The 12,522-nt window shown below is 41.4% G+C and overlaps 1 protein-coding gene across 5 annotated transcripts in view; it reads right to left on the bottom strand.

Annotated features, from left to right (window-relative positions):
• Positions 1-12,522, bottom strand: part of LOC311233266 (arf-GAP domain and FG repeat-containing protein 1-like) — a 103,913-nt gene that overhangs the window by 7,926 nt on the left and 83,465 nt on the right. For all 5 annotated transcript variants that reach the window (XM_084320201.1, XM_084320202.1, XM_084320203.1 and 2 more), the window contains one exon: positions 145-310. In XM_084320201.1, coding sequence (XP_084176327.1) covers positions 145-310 — 166 coding nt within the window. The remainder of the gene's footprint in view (positions 1-144; positions 311-12,522) is intronic.

The raw sequence follows: 12,522 nt of genomic DNA, 5'->3' as shown, positions 1-12,522 counted from the left end.
CTAGTATCCCTGGCAGGTTCACACTATTGGACCTATATGAACTTCCGCTCTTTTTCTTTTAGGAAATGCATTTCCAGGACATGACTTTATACAACTCGATCTCACAAATCTCTGGTATTTGTGGCATTATCTCAGTTCTCTCACCCTTGCGAGGTGCTGGTGGTGTTGTAAACGCTGGTGGCAGGGGAGCTGAAGACGTTATCCAGCTCGGCTAGCGCTGCGTAGCGGTCCGCCGCCGTCAACACATGCTGCTGGCCCTGGGGAGGCCCCCCCACGCCTGCCGAGGCCGAGCTGCCGGGCACGCCGCCTCCTGAGAACACACACACAGTCCAGGATGTCAGCCCAGAAGGTTGGCTCGCTGTAGAGGGGTTGAAACGGCCTCTGAAGTGGTATTCAGACTCAAACACGCACTCTCCATTCAAAACAATAAAATGCGATTAATTCTAGGTGGGTGGCGACGGTTCCTCAAATGAGACATGGGTCCTCCATACAGACTAAAAGACAGCTTCATACACCAGGCTGTCAGGAAGCTGAACTCTCTCCCAGCTCTCCCCCCCGCTCTCACTCTGCCACCACAGGACCTGGACTAACCCCCCCCCCACTGACACACACTGCCACTTTACTGCCATTATTTATTTCAGTTTTCATTATATTAGTTTACTGCCATATCTATCATCTCACTGCCACTTTACTGCCATTATTGTATTCTACTGCCATTATTTATCAGTTACTTACTATGTAAGTCAGTCAGCCAAAACAAATTCTTGGACCAAGGTCGAACCGAGAGCTCTGGAGTCGAAGGCTCTCTGGGAGATAAGAGTGGCGAGCGGCGTCCCACAACCCCAATCCCTAGTCCCCCCCCCCCCCCCCTTCCTCTGCATTGGCGCTGCAATGTCGGCTGCCTCGTGTGAGGGAGACCTCCCCCACCCAGGACTTGGCTTGTGCACTCCCCCCCACCTTCCCCCCCCCTCCCACTCCCCCCCCCCCCTACAGCCCTGTAACAACCCCAACCCACTCCCCCCTCCTTCCGTAAATGGCGCTGCCTATGACGGCTGCCAGTCTGTTTGCGGTGGTGAATATGCATATGTTTGTCTCAAGGCTCTGTACCATTATTACTATCTAAAATGTAATAATTGTGGAATATTACTGTAATGAGCTGTATGTGTATGATCCAAGCGTCCTATGATCCTCATAGGAGCATAACAGAAAAAAGCATTCCATGTGAAGGTATTCTGTATCTTTGCATGTCAACTAATAAAGAAACTTGAACTTGAAACTTGAACTTGTACGACTGCTGCTAAAAAAAAGATAAAAAATGTGCACCAAGTTCTCTTTGACCTCCTATATTTATTTCAATCATACATACATTTTTTATCCACTGTTTATACTGTGTATATATAGTCCGGTATAGTGTATGTACATCGTGTCCCATATGTTACTTATGTTTATAGTGTCCTCAGGGATGTGCCTTAAGAAAAAAACCTGAAAATGTTCAAAACTATCTTTATTTTTTTTTATAAACACTCCATTTGAATGAATGAACACATTTTATTTGTATAGATTGAACTGTTCACAGGGAAGAGGAAGGTGGGAGAGGAAAGGGACAAAGAAAATTAATCAAATATCTCAGTGTCCCCTAAAAAATTTAAAGGGGGTCATCTTGGTTTTGATAGTCTATCAGTGAGCTGGATGCAATCCTACCTTGAGGGGAGGGAACAGATGGTGGAGGTAAACAGTACCCTACCCCCCCCCCCCCCTCACAGTGAGCTGTGGTGTTCCACAAGGAAGCATACTAGGACCGCTACTGTTTCCTAATTTATGCAAATGACATGTCGTCAGCTTGTGACTGCAACTTGTTCCCGTTTGCGGACGACTCAGCCCTGCTGGTCTCTGACAGGAACAAGTTACAGGTTGAAAAAACCCTCAGCTCGGAACTAGGCAAAATCTGCATATGGCTCGCTGATAACAAACTATCATTACACATGGGCAAAACAGAGTCCATTCTCTTCGGTTCAAATAACAAACTCAGCAAGACCGACGGCTTCTCAGTTACAGTGGGTGACAATATTGTCACAAGGAAAGATGAAATTACCTACCTGGGTTCCATCCTAGAGGCTAATCTCTCCTGTGACAAAATGGCATCCAATGTAATAAAAAAAGTCAACCAACGAACTCGATTCTTGTACCGGATCTCCTCTCTGGTAAACAAGAATACCCTGAAGACTCTGGCAGGAGCACTCATTCAAGGGTACTACGACTATGCTTGCACCTCATGGTACCAAAGCACCTCAAAGGCGCTAAAAACAAAATTACAAACATCTCAAAACAAACTGGTCAGACTACTGCTTGACCTTACTCCTAGAACCCACCTCACCCCTGCCCACTTTGACAACCTAGGATGGCTTAGAGTAGACAACAGAGTACAGCAACTTGCAATGGGCCTGGTCTACAAGATACACTACACGACCAAGGTACCCATGTACATGTCAAAATACTTCCCAAAGGTCAGTGAATACCACGATCACAACACCAGAGGGAGCTCCACAAATCATGTTAAACCCAGATTCGGCTCAAATAAGGGACTAAACACGTTTCGCAATTATGCCACATCAATGTGGAACGCCCTACCCAAAGCTGTAAAGGAATGTGGATCACTACCCACTTTCAAAACCACTCTCAAGGGACACCTACGGGAGACTGCAATTCAAAACTGGCCCCTGTAAATGTCCTAACCCAACCCCCTCCAATGTACAGTCATTTACCTAGTATGGTTGTCAATAGTCCAATGTACAATTTTGCTTGTTTGTACAGTGTCTCCCCCCCCCCCCCCCCCCCCCCAATGTACAGTTTTGCTTGTTTATACAGTGTCCCCCCCCCCCCAACCACCTCCAATGTAAATTACCCAGTATGCTTGTCAATATCCCAATGTACCCAACCCCCCCCCCACACAACCCCACCCAACCTCCTCCAATGTACAGTTTCTACGTCAAATGTATATACTCCCTTTTCTTGACTCCTTTTGTATCACAAACAGTACTGTATTTGCAAATCTGGTATGTCATAAATGTATAGATGTAGCAGTACTGACTATCTGTATGTCATGTATGTCATATATGTCCTGATGAATTGAAAATGGGGGACCCTGATGTAAACAAGACGAAAGTCTTTCTCTGGTCTGCATCCCCTTAACAATTGTGTGTATTGAGCTGTACTGTATTGTACCCATTCTGCAATCTGTTAATAAAGTTTTCAATCAATCAATCAAAACTCCCAAGTGATCCTGGCTCAAACACTAACGTTAGGACCTTATCTTTTCTTCTTTGCAACCAGATTGTGAAACACCTGTAACCGCCTCCTCTGGAAGTCTTGCCTACTGCGAAGGGCTGCAGTTGGACTAATGGACTCTTTTGCTTTTCTTTTGCTCTCAGGTCGATTTTGAGAATGAAGGTGGTGCCATTTCTCCATCTCAGCTTCTTGGTTATGTCTAGGTTGGCTTCTGTACCTCATGCTTGAGAGTTTGATGTTTCTACAGAGCTTCACATTAACTGGACAATGCTTGCTCTCCCTTGAGTAGTGTTGAGTGGCAGACTGCTGCACTCCTTGCAAGTAACCTTCCCTGGTTGGTCAGTTTTACAAAAGCAACCCAGTGTTAGTGTGTTTCCTAGTGTGTTGACGTCTTTACAGCATCTCGCACCACTCAACAAAACTGCTAACATTATCGATAGCCAATGAAAATCTGTTATGCAAGAATAGCAGGTCTGATAAATGTTGCTTTCGCGTTTCGCTTAGACCAGGTGGAAAAATAATCAAAACATACATAAAACTCAATATAATTATTTAAAAAAAAAAAAAAAAATTATATATATGAATATTTTTTTTATCATGATTTTAGGTCAGAAAAACCGGAAATCAGGTTAAAAACGGAAAAATCACATCCCTGTGTCCTATATGTTACTTTTTTATATTAGATTTTTTTTTATATACACCATGGGAATGGGGAAACGTTATTTCATTTCTCTGTATGTCTTGCACATTATGAGAAGTGACAATAAAGCCGACTTTGACTACCCTGCCCTGTTCAGGGGAGGGGGCACTGCAACGCACGGTCTGGGAAACCGTTGGGGAGACTGGGACAGGACAAAATGACACATACAGTAACAGCACATGGCTTTGGGATTTGAGGGAAAGCTGCGGAATTGCCAACGCTTTGGTTTATATTTCATTTCTGGCAAATGTGTCCATTTTGGAAGAGGTTTCTGTATCCGAGTGAGATAAATCAAAACACACCCTTGCAGTTATTATTAGCATTTTTCAACGCAGGTCCGTCAGTATGTTCCCGAACCCACTAAGGTTGCCTCAGCGTGTTGGGGGAGAACACACATCATGCCCACAGAATGGCCACGGTTTGACAGCAAGGCTCGCTAGGGCCAGGGGTCAAATCAATATCCACAACTATCAAAAACACTTAGGGGTGGGTGATCAATATGGCCAAAATATCATATCACAGTATCTTCACGATTATGCATCATTTAGAATATTAATAATTTTTGGATTTCCAAGGCTATTTCGCTTGTTACAAACAGTACAGCCAAAACCGCTAACAATACAGAACTCGAATTGACCTATCTCAGTCACCACCCTCTTTTCTTGATCCTCCGATCACAATGGTGATTGGAGGACCAAGAAAAGAGGGCAGGGTTTGAGATAGGTCAATAGACCACTGCACTTCCGCGTTACATTAAAATCAGGGAGGAGATAGCGGGGGGAGCAAATTAATGAATGTGGATGAGAGCCTTGATGTAAGTGGTTGCAGCTACGGCTGTGGGGGTGCTAGAGACATGATCCAATAGACTTTTATGCGCCCGAGTCTCCTGAACACGGCGTGACCAATTCCAAATCGATCAGAACTAAATCGGCCAAGCTAAAGTCCCTTTTTCAGCACCTACTCCCCATACGCATGCACAGATTGCCAACGGAGTCTGAAGGACGCGCGAATGAATGTTGAATGTTCCATCAGAGGGGGGAGCTTAGTGCCTGCTTTGGTGGCCAGTGTCCTTTCAGTCTAACAGGATAATGGAAAAATTATCCCACTCAATGGCCAGACGCGTCTTATGGCGACATCTACAATTACCTCATTGAGTCTCCAGGTAGACTAATGTTTATATTTAAGTGCAGTGGTCAATAGCCGCTCACACTTCCACCACAAGCTCCCCCCTCTGATGGAACATTCAACATTCATTCGCGCGCCGTTCAGACTCCGTTGGCAATCTGCGCATGCGTATGGGGAGTAGGTGCTGAAAAAGGCACTTTAGCTCGGCCAATTTGGAATTGGTTGCGCCGTGTTCAGGAGACTCAGGCGCATAAAAGTCTATTCGATCATGTCTCTAGCACCCCCACAGCCGTAGCTGCAACCACTTACATCAAGGCTCTCATCCACATTCATTAATTTGCTCCCCCCGCTATCTCCTCCCTGATTTCAGAATCACGGAAGTGATGCGGTGGTCTATTGTAGACCGTAAAGAAAATAGAGGCCTACAAGATTCTGTGTAACTCGAGCTTATCAAACACAAGCAATAACTTACCGCATACCATTAGACCAGCGTTTCCCAAACTTAGGGTCGCCATTTTTATTGGGTCGCTAATTAAAAAGATTCAAACAAAAAAAACGTTGCTCAATGTTGGGGTTTAAGGTTGAGGGACGGAGGGAGGGGGTAAGAAATGGAGAGTTGAAAAAGGCGTGAGAAATAGAAAGGAGTAGAACATGTTTGTTAATTTAAAAGTGTTACAAAATGTTATGTACATATGTTATGAGGCGGTGAGCACTCTGATTATTGCTGTGGTGTACTTTTATAATTAAATAAATACATTTCATATACATTTGAATGCATGGTTTGTTGTGTTCTTTATCAGTAGTTTATAAATGTATGTTATGGCAATTCATGATGTATTTTTGTAAGTTTGGGTCCTGGGGAAACACTAAATTTCTCTTTTGGGTCTCGAGCTGAAAAAGTTTGGGAACCCCTGCATTAGACCATATGTCAAAGTGATTTTAAAGACCTTTTCTTTATGAATGTTGGTTTCAAAGGAGAAATAACATTCTACCAAGAGCAAATTTAAATAGGTTAGTATGAAAGTAACACAGTTGAAAGTTGGGTAAATGCTATGGCAGACCTGAATATCTTAAAGGGACATCGTCTTCTCCAGAGTCAGACAAGAAGATAGATACCCATTTCCTCTCTGATACCAATGAATGGAAGCAGTCAGATATGGATCAGCTCTGGGAGAGGTGTTTTTTGGTCAACAGCTAGGCAAGCTGATCCGTATCCGCTTCCATTCATTTGTGCTAAGCTTTCAACTGAACGCACAGAGATGAAACTGGTCGGACTCTGGAGAAGACGGTAAGCGCATTTCCCATAATGCTAGAGTGTCCCTTTAACAATAGCATAGCATCTCAATATTCTATAGTTGACTTAATACAAGTGGTCAGAGTAATGAAGTTTTTTTCTTTTCTGTCTACCAAAAGCTCTTCCTCTCCGTTGTTCTCAAAAAGGTCTCCACACAGGCACACTTTCAACAAGCACAGTTGTAAGTCATCTCCATTTCACAAAGCAGGAAGCAGCAGGGGTTTAACCCTTGTGTGGTGTTCGGTCTGTGGGACCCATTTTCAATGTTTACTAAAGGAAAAATGATACAATGAATCGTTTTTTTAACCTGAGACTCATTGGCCTTGGCTCATTTTATGTGAAGAACATGCAAAAGAAAATATTTTCATTAAGTGCACACTGTGCCCCCCCCCTACACATATTACATACAGTACGTGGTGTTCTGGTCCACTGGAACCAAAAGTGAGTTAATTGTACTTATAAACTAGTAAATATGGTGAAGATTTTACAAAAAGGTTCACTGTGTACCTTCACTGTGTGCTTCCACCTCGTTTAATTTATATGTTTCAAGATAAACATGATTTATTCCATTCATGTCTCGATTGTAATGGATTATTTTTTTACAGACATCACATTTTATCACACAACACTAATATCACTTGTATTGATAAATGTGATCTAGCAGAGGTGAATGGCAAATGTTAACCATATTATGATGTCTAGATTGCTGTTGTAATTGAGATAACATCTGTTGAGTATTTTTACATGAGTTGTTATGGTTTTATTGTTTTAAAACCCATTGACATTGGGTGAGTAACAAAAACACCACACAAGGGTTAACCAACAATTAAAGCATATTGATGTTTTGAGGCAAAAACCTTGCATCTCCAATAGAGTTCACTCTTCAAGAATTAAGAAAATCTCATCTCATCTTCAGATGGACACATTAGCATTAGTGAAGCTCTATGGGGCTGTGAGTGGGCGTGGTGGTATTAGTGAAGCTCTATGGGGCTGGGAGTGGTGGTATTAGTGAAGCTCTATGGGGCTGGGAGGAAGCATGGTGGTATTAGTGAAGCTCTATGGGGCTGGGTGGGGGCGTGGTTGTATTAGTGAAGCTCTATGGGGCTGGGAGGGGGCGTGGTGGTATTAGTGAAGCTCTATGGGGCTGGGGAATTTCTAGGACACGCGGTGGTCCTTGGGGTCTTCAGAGGGACACCTGTGTATTAGTGAAGCTCTATGTGGCTGTGAGTGGGCGTGGTGGTATTAGTGAAGCTCTATGGGGCTGTGAGTGGGCGTGGTGGTCCTTGGGGTCTTCAGAGGGACACCTGTGTATTAGTGAAGCTCTATGGGGCTGTGAGGGGGCGTGGTGGTCCTTGGGGTCTTCAGAGGGACACCTGTGTATTAGTGAAGCTCTACGGGGCTGTGAGTGGGCGCGGTGGGCCTTGGGGTTGTGCAATTTGCTCGCAAGATGGGGAAGTGATCTGGAATCATTTGAACAGATTATTCACAGAGGCGGATGATAGGGTCTTTGATTGAGGACAGAGTTTACTGACAGAATGACATGTTGCAACACGGAGAGACCTAGAGTAAAGCAATAAAGCCTTAGGTCTCTATAGGATGGCGAGCTAACAAAGTATTTTATATGCGATATAGTGGATACTAATAAGTGGAGCATTGACACCTACTTTTACTCAAGTACAATTTAGAGCCACTTTGAGAGTATTTTAATTTTAGGGAACTTTATACTTTTACTCCACTACATTGCAAAGGGAATATTGTACTTTTTACTCCACTATATTTATCTGAACCCATCAGTTACTAGTTACTTTGAAGAAAAATATTTTGCATAGAAAACATGGCAAAAATGTATAAAGATTATACAGGGTTCCCACGCTTGCCTTGAATTTTTTTTAAACATTTTTTTTTTTATAAACTCATCTTAATTTTGTGCTCAATACAATAGTTTCATTTTATTACTATTTTACACATCATCCAATACAATTTTCCAGGACAACTGTTTATATTTCCATGTAAGTGTTCACTTTTGCTCAGTTTCCATGACTTTTCCATACCTGGTAAATGAAAAAATTAATTCCATGTTTTACATGTTTTCCAGGTACCGTGGGAACCCTGTTATATCCTTTCACATTTGAAGCCTGTCAACTTCAAGAGGACGTAATCAGAGTAGCATAACTGGACCACATACAGTACCACTTTAACATAACCTTTAATCAGAGCAGCATAACTGGACCACATACCACTTTAACATAACCTTTAGAGGTCAATGGATCGAGGATTGAATGCTCTCAAGCATTGGAATACACAAACGTTATGTAGAATACTTTTACTTTAGATACTTGAGTACATCCAATAGCAAATACTTCTCTACTTTTACTTAAGTAGAATTTGAATGGAGGACTTTTACCAGAGTACTAATTTATCTGGGTATTTCTACTTTTACTTAAGTAAAGGAACTGTGTACTTCTTTCACCATTTTGTATATATGTAGAGAATATAAGAGATATGGGGAATGACATAGATAGATATGAATGAAGGCTATGTGTGTGTGATAGAAAGAGGGGGGGTAGTGTGTATATGTGAGACAAGTTGAAGGTTATATCCGTGTGTGTTATAGAGAGAGAGAAAAAGATAGTGTGTGTACGTGAGACAAGTTGAAGGCTGTGTGTGTTATACAAAGAGAGAGAGAGAAAGAGAGATAGTGTGTGTATGTGAGACAAGTTGAAGGTTGTGTGTGTGTGTGTGCGTGTGCGTGTGTAATGTCCTAGAAATTCCTTCAGTCTCATGTGCGGCACTGGATGAGCTGCACCTACAGTACAGTCGGTCGTGAGGAGGAAATGTCTGAAGCAAAATAACATAACTGCAATGGCTAAAACCCGTCCAATCTTTCGCCGTCGACTAAAGAAGCACTTCTTCAACCATTATCTGAAATGAAAAAAGAAGAAAAAAAATCGAACCCTAACTAACTTACTGTCATGCACTTGTCCTAATAAACTAACCTACACTGTAGCACTTAACACTTTGATGAACATTGTTACTCAGCTGATAGAGTTGTGCCCTTCCTGATGACTTGTCATACAGAACTTGTAAGTCGCTTTGGATAAAAGCGTCAGCTAAATGACTAAATGTAAATGTAAAACTCCTGTGTGAAGTCTCACCTCTTCAGCCCAGTCACTCATCGCCACAACGGCCACAAGCAGCCCATTCCAGAGAGCTAAACAACGTGAGACATTCAGAGTGTCATGGGGAGTTTGCCTTGATGTAGGACTGGATTTACGTGCTGCAACAAGTGGATTATAACAACAGTCACCCGCTATTCAAATTCAGCACACCCATAGCTATTGGGGACAGTTATAAACAGAAACCATGCTCAGATTGTACAGGAATATATCAAGATGTCTATGGTTTCCTTATGAAGGCAAATGTTAACTAGATTCCCATTGGTGTAGTCGTATATCACCCGTAGCAAGAAGGTCCCCAAAAAATAATTTGTACAGCAATGTATTGGTGGAAACTGGTGCTTTATGTATAATGATGAGTAAGCCCTGACAAAAGCCCCCTCTGAGGCCATATAGAGGGAACATGGCTACTGGGGACTGGAGCCAACCCGTGCACAAACATGCACACACCTATACATCGGCTGGGTCTCATCCAATTCTAAATCTGGCATTGTGGCATATTTAATTCTGCGAAACAGAGTTGGCACGGTCAGAAGGAATTTACCTTGCTCCGTTTGGGCAGAGCTAAAGCCGTTAGCCAGGGCTGCGTATCTATCGGCGGGTGCGCTACCGTTCTCTACAGCCTCTGTGGCCACTCCTGTGGTGTTACTCTGGGACGCAGGGCCCAAGCATCCGTAGTCAGTGTTATAGGATTTGGGGAAGTTGTCAAAATGTGCAAATGTGGCATTAGCTAGTCCCCCCGAGGTGCTACCTGTGTGGGAGAGAGAGAGATTACAGAGAGTCACAAGAGGGGCCCGGGGTTGAGGTTCTAGATCTAGACCTCTACAACCCTCAACAGCTGCAGCATCTATAGAGTAGAGCCACTACCTACTTTGTACCACTGCACTGTGCCACAGACACCTAAGGAAGTGCTACTCTGCATTAAGTGCAAATATTACGTAGAATAATAGCACCTCCCTGATGGTGCCTTGGCTAAATCTGTACTTTGCATTCCTAGCAATGACGTGCCAAATCTGCATTAGCACAAAGGCCTCTCAGGGAAGTGGTATTCAGCATATTATTTGTGTAAAGTGCAATTATGTAGAATATCGCCTCCCTTACGGGGGCCCTGGCTAAATCTGTACTTACATCCCCAGCAGCCAACTGTGGATCAATGCCAAGGTGGTAATAGACTAGTAAGCAAAGACCACGTTTAGTAGCGGTCAAAGTGCGGGGGGGGGGGGGGGGGATTAATAGCCCAATGGAAAGAAGGAGCGAATGAATAGGAGGTTTGAGGTCAAAGATTCAAAAGGGAGCAACCCTCTACAACAAGGAAGGTAAGTCACCACAACTTCCAACTAAAATGTGCTGATCTTTCTTTCCGCCCAGTTTCCTTGATAATAATAAATGATCCATAAAAGAGTTTCTAGGGGTGCTGATGATTAATTCCTTCAATGTGCTGACGTTTTTTGTTACGTAGTTCTCACGTCACTAAATAATGAGAAAAAATATTATTACTAATAATCATTAATACAACAAAATTACTACATTACAAAACAATGACTTCACATTATCAGCAATCACTTTGCAGCAAGTGTTGAAAGGAATAGCGGTCGACCAATATGGATTTTAAAGGCCAATATGGATATTGTTGGACTGAAGCTGCCGATATTTTATGGCAATATTCAGCACCTTAGGGTTTTTATATTTTCATGCTGAAGAAATTTTAAGGATACATAATGCCTTTAAATTAATAATGAATACATATTTACACACAAATATACATAATTGGATAATTCAATGAATCTACCAATTTCTTATGAACTCTTGCAATCTTCCATATCGGCCTATACCGATTATTCAAAAATTGCCAATATTGGCCTGATGTATATCGGCAACACAATATACTGTATCAGTCGACCACTAGAGAGGAATGATAGACAGGGCACCACGACAGAGGAAGTGATTTGGTGCTGGGCTGTTCTAGGAGAAGATGAGTAAATTATCTACAGTGTTTCCTCCACAACCTCTTGGTACCGGTGTGGGGGTGTGGGGTGAACCATGATATGCTCACACACCTATGTCCAGTTCAATTTGTTCATTTGTTTAATCAATTATTTCTTTATTTTGAGGGAGCGATAATCCCAGGTGATTCATTTCCATTGTATTAACATAACAGTGGTCCCAAGTATTGGAGGTCCACCACTGAATGAATGAAGGAGAAACACTGTTCTTTAACCAATAAGATTAGAGACCTATGATTCTAAGGCTAAGCAGTAAGGCGCACGCACACACACACACAGAACAAATCCATGCGGATACTGTACATAAGTTATAGACGGTTTCAACTTGACAACAAAGCAAACAAACATTCTAGACTACATTTGATTTCCTGTAATTTCAAGTCAAGTCAAGTGTTCCTTTATTAATCCCATTGGGGAAACCCAGGCATCATAGCAGTGTTAGCAGCATGGGGGACGGGGTAGGGCATGTACATGCAGGGGGAAAAGAAAATCATATAAACATAAATAATATCGAATAATGAAATGAAATATAATAATAAATAATAGAATGATGTACAAAATAATATACAAATAATAGTAGAATATAATAATAATAATAATAATAATAATAATAATAATAATAATAATAATAATAATAATAATAATAATAATAATAATAATAATAATAATAATAATAATAATAGAATGGCAGTATATTCTATGAATAATAATAATAATAATAATAATAATAATAATAATAATAATAATAATAATAATAATAATAATAATAATAATAATAATATAAATAATAATAATATAAATAATAATAATAATAATAATAATAATAATAATAATAATAATAATAATAATAATAATAATAATAATAATAATAATAATAATAATAATAACAGTATATATATAGTAGTAGCACACTGTGCCAGAGTGTGCAGCGTTTAGTAA

The sequence above is a fragment of the Notolepis coatsorum genome, assembly GCF_963971535.1.
Source record: "Notolepis coatsorum genome assembly, chromosome: 1".
NCBI classification, from domain to species: domain Eukaryota; kingdom Metazoa; phylum Chordata; class Actinopteri; order Aulopiformes; family Paralepididae; genus Notolepis; species Notolepis coatsorum.
This window is presented reverse-complemented; position numbering and strand designations above follow the sequence as displayed.